This window comes from Megalops cyprinoides, chromosome 1, assembly GCF_013368585.1.
Source record: "Megalops cyprinoides isolate fMegCyp1 chromosome 1, fMegCyp1.pri, whole genome shotgun sequence".
NCBI lineage: Eukaryota > Metazoa > Chordata > Actinopteri > Elopiformes > Megalopidae > Megalops > Megalops cyprinoides.
The window spans coordinates 41,436,326-41,448,599 of record NC_050583.1 but is presented as its reverse complement, the minus strand read 5'-3'; the positions used below and the strand labels follow the sequence as shown (position 1 = coordinate 41,448,599).

The 12,274-nt window shown below is 40.3% G+C and overlaps 1 protein-coding gene across 1 annotated transcript; it reads right to left on the bottom strand.

The window, feature by feature from the left end:
* Positions 1 to 314: 314 nt before the first annotated feature.
* On the bottom strand, positions 315 to 11,676 carry sgca (sarcoglycan, alpha). Its single transcript, XM_036541964.1, has 11 exons — positions 11,619 to 11,676; positions 10,330 to 10,458; positions 9,573 to 9,727; positions 8,931 to 9,000; positions 8,637 to 8,835; positions 5,658 to 5,820; positions 4,959 to 5,167; positions 4,349 to 4,375; positions 3,327 to 3,518; positions 891 to 917; positions 315 to 514 (listed from the first exon to the last, which is right to left on the bottom strand). The coding sequence occupies exons 1-11, from the start codon at positions 11,653 to 11,655 to the stop codon at positions 511 to 513; spliced, it is 1,212 nt and encodes a 403-aa protein (XP_036397857.1). The 5' UTR covers positions 11,656 to 11,676; the 3' UTR covers positions 315 to 510.
* Positions 11,677 to 12,274: the final 598 nt, after the last annotated feature.

Here is a 12,274-nt window from a genome sequence, read left to right as displayed (position 1 = left end):
ATTGAGTTTTGTTGTGTATGTTCACAAGAAAGTAAAACTGCACAAATGTTTTGGTTAATGCACAAAATGAAAAATAAAGGGATTATCCTATTTTGTACTAGAATATTGTGTTTCAGTGAGGACTGTTGAGTTGGCTTCTAAACTTAAATATCATTGTATTGTCCAATTTCTGAAAACATTTTCAGGGGGATAAAGTTAAAATTGCAGCCTTACTTGTATATCTACTGTAAAAGAATCAAATCCTCATTGATAGTAATATAAAGTAATATAATACTGCAGATATGAAATAATGTGAAGTCAAACCAATATCAGGGACTAATGAGACAAACGTTATTTTTTAATAAAGCATACACAAATACAAGAAACAAACCATCCTTAGGCAATCCATCAATGGGATTAACCATTAGATTAGTCCATAGCAAATCTTTGCTCTTTATGCAGAAAGCTAGCCCATTCTTGATTCTTGTCATTGACGGTGGCTCAGGTGCAAAAGAATCTCCAAGATGGTTTTTACCTGAAGCACAAAAGAAACCATTGCCTTTCTTAAAGGAAAAGATTAACATTATGTTTCATTAAGTTGTATCTCTTCTTCTGTTGGACACTCATACACAGATACACATACTTGCATGCTTCCTGCATTGTCATCATTCTGTAATTATTGGGCATCACCAAACAGGCAAAAGGGTCAACCTGTAAATTTACCTCGCTCTCCTCTTATGCCTTACTGTCTCAACAAGATGTCTCCATCTTCTGGCTACATTTGGTAATTTTCTTCAGCAAACAAATTTGTTGTCTTACAAAAGCATATAATGAAACCCTTATGTTCAATCTAGAAATACTCTTGGCCAGTTTCATTATTAACAAGCTTAAATGGCATGTATATGTCATACCTGGGTAATGTATCAGTGTCCGGAGCCCTGTCAACATACACGGAGACACAATATTAGTGTTAATATTTCCTTGACCAGATAGTGGTTGATCAGAATCCTTAATCTACCATACAGTGCATTCAGAAAGTATTCAGACCCCTTCACTTTTTCACATTTTGTTATGTTGCAGCCTTATGCTAAAATCATTTAAATTCATTTTTCCCTCATCAGTCTACATTCAATACCCCATAATGACAAAATGAAATCAGGATTTTAGAAATTTTTGCAAATTTATTCAAAATAAAAAACTTAAATAGTATTCAGACCTTTTGCTATGACACTTAAAATTTTGCTCAGGTGCATCCCATTTCTCTTGATCATCTTTAGATGTTTCTACACCTTGATTGGAGTCTACCTGTGGTAAATTCCATTGATTGGACCTGATTTGGAAAGGCACCCACCTGTCTATAAAGGTTTCTCAGCTGACAATGCATATCTGAGCAAAAACCAAGCCAAGAGGTTGAAGGAACTGCCTGCAGAGCTCAGAGGCAGGATTGTGTCGAAGCACAGATCTGGGGAAGGCTACAAAAAGAATTCTGCTGCATTGAAGGTTCCCAAGAGCACAGTGGCCTCCATAATTCTTAAATGGAAGAAGTTTGGAACAACTAGAACTCTTCCTAGAGCTGGCTGCCAGGCCAAACTGAGCGATCGGGGGAGAAGGGCCTTGGTAAAAGAGGTGACCAAGAATCCAATAGTCACTCTGGCTGAGCTCCAGAGTTCCTGTATGGAGATGGGAGAAACTTCCAGAAGGACAACCATCACTGCAACACTCCACCGATCTGGGCTTTATGGCAGAGAGGCCAGACAGAAGCCTCTCCTCAGTAAAAGACACATGAAAGCCTGCTTGGAGTTTGCAAAAAAGCACCTAAAGGACTCTCTGGTCTGACGAAACCAAGATTGAGCTGTTTGGCTTCAATTCTAAGCGTCATGTCTGGAGAAAACCAGGCACCGCTCATCACCTGCGCAATACCATCCCAACGGTGAAGCATAGTGGTGGCAGCATCATGCTATGAGGGTGTTTTTCAGCGGCAGGGACTTGGAGATTGGGCAGGGTTGAGGGAAAGCTGAAAGTAGAGAGATATCCTTAATGAAAGCCTGCTCCAGAGCTCTCAGGACCTCAGACTGGGCCAACAGGACAATGACCCTAAGCACACAGCCAGGACAAGGAGCCAGGAGTGGCTTAGGGACAACTCCGTGAATGGTGCTGAGTGGCCCAGCCAGAGCCCGGACTTGAACCCAATTGAACATCTCTGGAGAGACCAGAAAATGGCTGTCCACTGATGGTCCCCATCCAACCTGACAGAGCTTGAGAGGATCTGCAGAGAAGAGTGGACTTGGCTTGTCGCATCATATCCAAGAAGACTCCAGGCTGTAATCGCTGCCAAAGGTGCCTCAACAAAGTACTGAGTTAAGGGTCTGAATACTTATGTCCATGTGATATTTCAGTTTTTTCATTTTTAATAAATTTGCAAAAATTTCTAAAATCCTGTTTCCGCTTTGTCATTATAGGGTATTGAGTGTAGATTGATGAGGGAAAAAATGAATTTAAACGATTTTAGCATAAGGCTACAACATTTCTGAATAGACTGTATATACTTTCTGAATAGACTGTATGTATAGTTTATTTCACCTGTGACTGGTATAAATGTGTCGGAAAAGCAGTGTGTGTTTCGCCTGTGTAAGCAGGGCAGTGAGAATGTTAAATGAGGGGGCAGCATGGTGGTAAGGAAGAGGGCTTGTATTCCAAAGGTTGCTAGCTCAGTTCCTTGGTGTGGAACTGCTGCTATACTCTTGGGAACAGTATATAATCCAAAGTGCCTCAGTAAATTCCAAGCTGCACGAATGGATAACATACAACTTGTAAGTTATGTACAGTAAGGCACTTTGGATAAAGGTGTCTGCTAAGCAACAGTAATATAGTGTAAATGGGAGCCTGTGTTTTTGTAGGGATGTCTGAGAACTTAGAGAAGGTCAGAGTGTAAAGGGGACTAAACAGTCTGGAACCACTGTAATTACTGCACTGTACGTCACAACTGGTTCTTGCAACGGAGTGTTATAACACATTTGTGAATAAAACAAGGTATATATATATATATACATGTGATGGTTCTTGATCACACATTTATAAAAAACTATAAAAAAGACTGGCACTTACAATGTCACTGACTAACTTTCCAAACAGTTTTTTCTGTATGTATTGGTTGTTATAGGTTTGTCACCCTGTCTTCTTTCTACAAAGTCCCCAGTGGCTTTCCCAGTTTAATCACAATGTGATGTCCTATAAATGTAGTCCTGTGCTGTGCCTGGGCTAAGTCTACCTTTTTGCTCAGTGTGTGTGTGTTTGTCAGACAGCTGAATGAGGGGGGAGGGCTGCATGTCACTGATGCACACACTCACTCCTGTGCCATGATGAGGGGGATGTGAGAGCTGTCCGAGTGGAAGGGCCTCTGCACGGGGGGCACCCTCTCTCCGGTGTGGATGTTGAACATAGGTAGGGTGGACAGAGGCTGGGGAACTCCGCGTCCCGCTGCCATGCTGCGGAGCTCATTGGTGTTGCCGAGGATTGTGCGCTGGTGGTACAGCTGAATGCTGTAGAGAAAAGACAGAGGGGGAGATGCAACATGCGTAAACATTTGAAAAGAGCAGCCAGACTCATCATTCTGTTGAGCACCAAAGATCAAAAGCAAACAATTCAGGGCCACCCAACACTGGCCCTTGAGAGAATACACGTTTATATACTTGTCAAGAATTTAACCACCTCATAGAACTAATCATTGTCTTTAATATCTGACTTTATTTCCATTCCATGTTCTGATTAATTAAATAAGAGCTGGACAGTTTACAGTTTACATCAGTTTACAGTGCTCAATCCTGGCCCTGGCCCTGGCAGGTTACAATATGTGTCTGGTGACTCCTTTCAACAACTGACTGACTTTAAACCCTAAGTACAGTGGATATAAAAAGTCTACACACCCTTATGAAATTGCAGGTTTTTGAAATGTAAAGACAGAAAGAACAACAAAGTAAATGACAGACTATTTCCATCTGTAATGTAATCTTCCAACAAACAAAAATGCAGAGAAAAAACAAACAAACAAACAGTTAATTATAAGGAACATTTTAAATAAAAAAAACTACAACACCCTCTAGCAGGTTATTTGAACTCATGTTCTCATAACAACTAAAGGAGAATTGAACAGTTCAGTTCTGCAGCAAAGCATCAGAGTTATGGTCTTCTTGGGTAGCAGGGCAGTTCAGTGTCTAGTATCATGTCATTTTGAGCTTTTCATTTTCTTTTCTTTATTTAAGAAAATTGGCCAGTCAGAACTATGAGGACATGATTCAGTGTCCAGAAAACTGGACAATTTTGCCTGTGATTGAAGATGTAACTAAAAAGAGGGGTTAAAGAATTCACTTACTCTGGGGTCTTTGCATCTCTTTTCTTCCTGAAAAGGTAAAAAAAAACATGTGAAGCCAGTGAAGCCAACAGTACCAGCTGGTGGTCAGTCTGTGGTTGTATATATATATGTTACCCCCAAACATTGACCCTACATAAGCTTGATCTTTGCACCAGAATATCTGTGGTTAAGATTTTGGTAAACACAGGTAAGATGATCCTGGGTGAGTTTTGTGAGCAGAAAGTGTTCAGATTCCCTTTCTCAAAGCAAAACCTGAGTTTTCATCATAGATATACAACTATTACACCTACCTGCAAGCAACCAACTGGCAGACATACAGGTTGAAATAATACATCCAACAATCTGAGAGAAACTGGCTGCCATACCATAACAGACAGTTGACTAAATGTATGACAGCAGCTGCTTTTATTTCACTTGAGGGATGTGAAGTCTTTGAAGCTTCCACGTCCAAGAGCAATTGGAAATGGTCACCGGAAAGAATTCTGTATATGTCTTGTAATTCTGGGTCATCACTTAAGTGATGTTTCCACAAGAGGGACAAAAGGTACAAAAACTCCACACATCCCCAACATAAATGGCTCAGACAATCCAAATGGAACTTGAAACATACACGCCCTCTCGCCGGCAGCACATGATGTAGGCCAGGATGAGGCACAAGACGAATGCAAGAGCGAACGGGACTATCACCGTCCCGATGTAGTCCTGGAAGTAGTCGCGGCTTGGAGGGGATTCAGGGGGGTCATAGAACCCGCCTATCTCCAGGATGCCGGAGCCTGGGGTGGGGGCAGGAGGGGGAAGAACAGGTCTGGACAGATCAATCTGTGGGGGAGGAATTGCACAGGTCGAAGAGGAAAGGGGAGAGGTGAAGGCCTGTGGGTAAAACAGTAGTTCCATTGCTTCCTTCCAGCCTGCAGATGGCCTTACACTTCAATGGGTTTAACTATGTTTCTGTCCTCAGATTGGTTTAATCAAGCAATAGCAGTCGTAATTGCTTTTAAGTTAAGCAAATGTAGGATTTCAATGAAATTTTATTTCACTTGCTTATAATTAAACAGTTCTAAGTGAGAGGTTTATTGTATACAAAGGTACATTAGAAACATGCCTACATTCTGTTAAGGAATTTGGTCTGGTGTTACAGACTTGTTCAAATTTTTTAATTTTATGCTTTCTTATTTTCAAATGCAGTCCATGCATGAGACATAACAGCCATTGTCAGGGCTTGGAACGAAAGCTCAGCTAGCCTCTGAGCAAAGAGTGAGGGGTGGTCATGCATCATGCAGAGTAGTCCTCCATGGGACAGTGGTCTCACCAGCGTGGACTTGCACCATGTGATGCAGTTGCTGGGATCTGTACATGTAGAGCAGTCCCCAGAGCTCTTGCCCTCTGCCTCACACTCCTGCTGGTGTTGCGGAGTCTGGAGCTTCAGCAGGCATTCTGAGAAGTACTGGTCCGTACCCACTTTCACATATACCCTGAAACACACATACCTCTTGAAGCCAGCACACACAAATATAGACACTGAAAGTCCTTCATAAGGGCTCTACAGCAGTGAAAAGAGGAGTGCCAGATGCTACCAAAATGGCCCAATCTAGGAGTCCAATAGGAGACCGGACAATACCTAAATACCCTCGTTTCAAACAGTCCTCATCACCTCAGGCTGGTTAGGCTAGCATGACATGGAGGTGAAAGCGAAAGCTGAGTGCTGGAAAACCTGTTTTTGAATTTTGTTCATGTCATGAGCCTTGCCAGGAGACAGACACCAACCTCAGTCTGCGGGCAAAAGAAGATTGACCCTGTTGACGTCACTTTGGCTTCAATTATTGGACTGACTTTGCTTTAGGTATCATCAGTAAGCTGCTTAACAGCCTCACAGAACAGGGAGTGCAAACCTACATGTTCAGCTTTATTGCAACCACAGCTTATTTTCATTATAGTATCATTTTTGCTTTGTTTTATATGATTTCATTAAGCGACAATGAATTAACAATTTTGACTATATTTAGTCTGTTTCCTGTAAAATACATCCTTTTGCTCTGAGATTACTCAAAACCAGTGTCTCTCAAGATGTGCAGTGCAACCCGCAGGGCTGACTGCGGCGAATACGTCAAGTTAGTTGCATTCTGGCCTGAGGTGTTATATATTATAACATATCTGAGGTGTGAGATATTAAAATATCTCTGTCTTTGGCCATAAAATTTAAAAAGCCAGGAAAACTTAATACACTGGTGTGCAGTAATTAATATCTATTCGTGATGAGAAAATTTCAAGTGAGACACTTAAAACTTCCAGAAAATGATTGTGCCAATCCACTTTGACTGCCCTAACAAAACTAAGTATGTTTAATTTTACAGATGACACATTTAAGTGTTTAAGTGTCTTTTCAAAACCGAAATATTCCTTCAAAATTTGCTGCAAAGTCTATAATATAACTGGGGATATATGGAATATTTGTGAAAATGAAATGATTTTTTTTCAATTGCTTCAGTCTTATTGTGATTTTGGACAGAATTACCAGGTCAAAGTTCCTGATGAAGAAAGAGTTTAATTAATTTCTTCATGCAGCATTAATTAATATAAAGAGGCGGTCTACATTAACTTATTAGTCAATATAAAAAGGTGGTCTACTTTAGTTTCTGATGGTGACCAATGCAAAGACATTTTTGAGCACTGCGAGAAGATCATAATCACCTGCATTTCCTTGTTCTCACATGAATATAAAGGATCAGTTTAGCATACACATGTCACTTATGAGATAAACCTATGAAGATCTGTGACTTCTAGTTCATTGCAATGGGCCCAGTTCAATTCCCTAAACAATATCATATTAAACACATAAACAAGCACATACCACACAAACATACATTCATTTATGTACACCCTGAAACAAATGAATGCCATTGTCTTTACCTTGGAATGCACAAACAGATGGGTCACAAACACAACCCAGAACGTGCAAGTCTTATTTTTGAATGCTGAGCCCTTCTCATTGTGGGTGTAAGATACTGTCACAGTTCTTTGGTGCAAGGAGGTGAGATGTGACAAAAAGTGAGTAGTACATGTGCTACCCAGACCCGTTGTAAGGCATTGTTATTGAGCCTCAGGAATTAAAAGCCTCACTTCAGCTGTTAAGATGAAATGCATCTGTGTCAGTACTACTCAAAACGTCACTGCAACAGCATATGAGTGCAGTATTCTTGTGCGGTTTAAGCTTCAGCACCACGTTAGAGTACGGTCATTATTCATAAATAGTAATGTTATCTTAAGATCACAACTTTTTTCAACCAGTATGAAACTAATTAGTGTTATAAACTTTAATGATAAAATAAAAGAGAAATGTTTTCTATTTTGTTGGTTGTTCATCAGGCCATCTCCTTTTATGAAATGCAATTCACAAATTTAATGTAGCATTATTTGTTGGCTTGGAAACTGCAGAGCATGTCATATTTGTCATATTGCATATTTGCCCCAGTGGGAAGAGAAGAGAGGCTTTCCCTCGCCATTGACAGCGGTGTGAAGAGGAGATACAAAAACATATCTATTGTGATGTAATCTTGGTGACAGCCACAGTGTGGCACATGCCAGCCCATCATGAGGTCAGGATGGAGTGAGACAACGGGCAGTGCAAATTTGAGCCATAATGGAGAGATCATGTGACAGTGGGGTTACTATCAGGACCTCTCCATATCTGTCTGTATAAGGACTTGGTATTTGTTTTAAGTGTGCGCTCAGCACCATATCTTGTCAAGTCAGTGCAGATATTTGGCCTTTTGTGGACATGCAAATCCTGTGCCATCTACCCAGTGAGGGCATTTTTTATACATGCGTGTGTGTGTGTGTGTGTGTGTGTGTGTGTGTGTGTATGTGCGTGTGTGTGTGTGTGTGTGTGTGTGTGTGTGTGTGTGTGTGTGTGTGTGTGTGTGTGTGTGTGTAGGCGTGTGCGTGTGTGTTGTAATTCTGGGTGAAAAGCTCTATCTTCTACTGACCTCTAGTGGCGGTTAACATTACAGAAGACTAAAATATAGAAAATGACATGATCCGAGTCTAAAAATGTAAGTATGTTCAAAAGATATCTAAACGCATGTATTTTTTTCAGTTTCAGTACCAAAATATTTCTTATATATTATCTATTATCTATATTCTCTATTGACCAAATGTATATATGTTCTACTTGTTGATAATAGTAATTACAATACAATTCCACACTAATCATAATTATAGTAGTTCCCCTTAGTGAAGCAAACAGAAAATCAGATGTTTCTTGGTTTTGGTGCTGAGGCTGATAATTTACCCCTCATAATGTCCCTTCAGTGGGAGAGGCACACGTCCACCCCTGTCCAGTGCAGAGGTGATGTTGACAATGTCCAGACGGTCGGTCCCCCACATCCTCTGGATGTCCCGCTTTATGTCTTCCTGTACTGTAGAGGGCAGCACCTTCTCAATCTCCCTATGTGGGAGGTAAAATTCAGCTTGATAGGGCATCCTCTTCCCTGTAAAAACAAGGCAAAAGCAAATGCCATTGCAGTTCCACTACAGACTCAGCTTGTATAAAGCAAATCCTGAATCACAAAACCAGGTTATCTACCTGGTGTTTCCACTGTTATCACCATCCTCTCCCTGAAGGTGTCATAGTTGTGTTTATTGATTACTGTGATCTGTCAGAGAGGAAAAAAAAAGATTTCCAATCAATTGCCATCAGCTGGACCCTCATCTTCAGTAACTTTTCAATGCAACAACAAGGCTTGTAACTGCAAGGTTTTTCAGTTCCCCACTGGGACACTGCTGCTATACCCTTGCTCAAGGTACCCAACCCAGACTTACCTCAGTAAATATCCAGCAGTACAAATCGATAAAATTGTAATCTATGTAAGCTGCTCTGGATAAGAGTGTCTGCTAAATGACAATAATGTAATGTAATTTCATTTTTCTAATGTATACTGTAATATAGAGATTTTGAGATTTTGTTTGGAATTCTATTTGGGACATGCCAAAGCAGCATCACACCAACACCTCAAGTTAAACACCTGCCCTGGAGACTGTGGTAACTCTAAGGAGAGGTGGTGTTTTGAGCTTTTTGCTTCTGGCTTGAGACAACTGTGTTATATTATTATTAGTAGAAGTAGTATAAATAGTTGTAATATTTTTTTTTACTAATAATATTAATAAAATCCAATAGTTTTATTTAATTTCTGGCACCTTGATCCAGTGCAGCCTGCAGAGCAAGTACCTCAATGACATTCTTGCCTTGGTCCTCTTCAAGTGGGGTGCCATACAGGAATCCATTATCAAACAGATGCCTCTGGGTGAAGCGCAGCCAGCGGGGCAGGTCAGGGAAGGACTGCTTATTGCACTTGAATGCCATCGGATCATCAAACACTTGGCCTGCATTCCCACAGCAAATGCACATGGTCAAAGGAAAGTAGCATTTCAAGGATTGCAGAGTCTACACCAACACACACTGAGCTGCAGGAATAACTTCCAGGATAAAATTTGGTAAAAGGTGTCTTTGTTGCTATCAATAAGTAATCTTCTCATTTTAACGGATGCAAGTATAGGTCTTTACAATTGTAAGACAATTCTGAGTTGGCCTAGTTGTTTTCTATTTGTTTGTTCTGCAACCCACCAACAGAGTATAGTCACCCCAGTGTGTTGTAATTGTTTTATTGTTTCCTTCTAGTTTCTTGCTTTGGTCCCTAGAGAACATCCACCATCATCAGCCAATGTTTTGATGAAACTTGTTAACTGCCCCCCATCCCACATCTTCCACTGGATAACGAACCTCATAAGTGCTTCCATTCTCCCTGCCCACTTTAGCTCTACTCCTTACCCTGTCCCCTCTTGGGTACCTTGAACCAAGTTAGACCAAATTATGGTATAACACTGGTAATAAGTGTCTAATGTTCCTGACATTCCATGGTAACATACACCTTTGTCAGTGCTGTCCAAACATTTTCTATGGAAGAAAATTTTCTTTGTGGTCATACCGTAGAGTTTCAGGAAGGGTAAGAATTCATTCTCGAACATCTCTCTCTGCAGCTCATACACAAACAGCTGGCCCACCTGGGTATTTATCTTGATGTCTGCATGGACCATCAGGAAAACAGCCACATACACTGTGAAGGAGAGGGATGCAAAATTCAGGGTCATTCATTATCTGACATTTCAGAATCAACACTACAACCCATGTACGTCAATCAAGTCTGAAGCAAGTATCTAGATTTGAGTTTTGAATAAGATGCAGTTGAGATATCTGTGCAAGCATATATGCTATCTGGAATTTTCAACACTTCACTTCAACACAAATTTAAACACTAATTTGATCCAGCCACCCATGTAACATGTTATCAATGTTTCTGAAATGTTACAGAAACTTTGAGAATTCTTCAAGTAGAGAATTTAGCTAGGGGACAGCTGAACGAGTTTATTACCATATTAATCAAGCACTTCTAAAAGACATGCAGTCTGCCCCAGAGGTCCAGGCTTTCTAATGCACCTATTGCTCTTAAATTTCTGCCTTGTTTGTGGTAAGAAAACATGGACACATATTCAAGAAAGCAGGGACAAAACAAATGTTCCTATAAATTCAACAAATTACTGGAATGTGTTCTGTGTTTTAGCATTTGCTTCATATCAGTTCAGTTCATTTAATCAAAAAACCCACTAGGGATGTAACGGTACAGTGGGCCCACGGTTCGAAATGTATCGTGGTTTTGGGTCACAGTAACGGCACGGTTTCGGTATCTTTATATTTAAGAAAAAAATAAAAACACATCAGCCTTTAAACAATGAACTCTTTATTTAGCCTACAGACAAACAAAACTTTCCATTCAGAAAAATGACAGCATGATTGACTAGTAGGGCTGCTAGATTATGGCAAAAATAATAATCACAATAATTTTGGTCAATAATTATTATTAGCATTATCTCTACATGGCTCTGGTCTGTAGCGCAATAAGCAAATTTTGGAAATTATAGGAAAATGAAAGGCATATCGTATTACCACGGTTCACGTGTGCGTATTGAACCGTGTACTGTTGCATCCCTAAAACCCACATATTTAATCAGTCACAAAGTCTCACAGGATTGCAAGAAATCTCAACAACCTTTTCCCTCCCTCAATCTTCATGTTACATGTTAATCTTCAAGATACAGTTTCTGTATCAGATATGTAGCCTTGTAAAAGAACAGACAGATGAAAGCATCAGTTTTGTCAAACAAATGTAATATTCTGATTCTGATCTATTCTGTCTTGAAAGGAATTTTAAAAACTTGCCTGTTAGAAAGAAGCTGCAACTCCCCTTGTCAGCCATGTTGTTTTTTAAGCTCTGTGATTGACAGGAGCATGAGGAGAGGAAGGGTGGGGGATTCTGGCCAGAAGTAGATTAGGAGGGCTATTTTTGATGTTCACATTCCATAACTTCCACATGGGATGTGTGTGTGTGTGTGTGTGTGTGTGTCCACATCTGTTATCCTTTTATTAGTGTAGTAAATGTTGATCAGTCCCCCTTCAAAGATTTGTATTAATGATATAGCTGTCCTTCCTAAGAGAAGATAGATAGAATTCCAGTTGAAGTGTTTATTGAAAAAGCTTAGAACAAAATTATGATTGCATTTAATCATCCTTTAACCCATCTTTCCTTCAAAAAACATTTTGTTCAAGGGCTCCTGAGTAGCTCAAAGTTGCTGAGTGCAGGCTGAACCTTACAGTCCAGAACATCAAAAAAAATTGAGTCTTGGTTGTGTAATTAGCTGGCAATGACCTGGAGTCCACAGCTGCGGAAGATAATGGGCTCCATTCCACTAGTGTAGAGTATTTACATCGGTCATGGTCCCCTGGCCATAGTGCTCATCTCTCTAGCGACTCATGAGGCACCTATGAGCTGTTCAGATGATCTCAGTGAGAGATGCACCTTTCCTCCAATCAGTGTT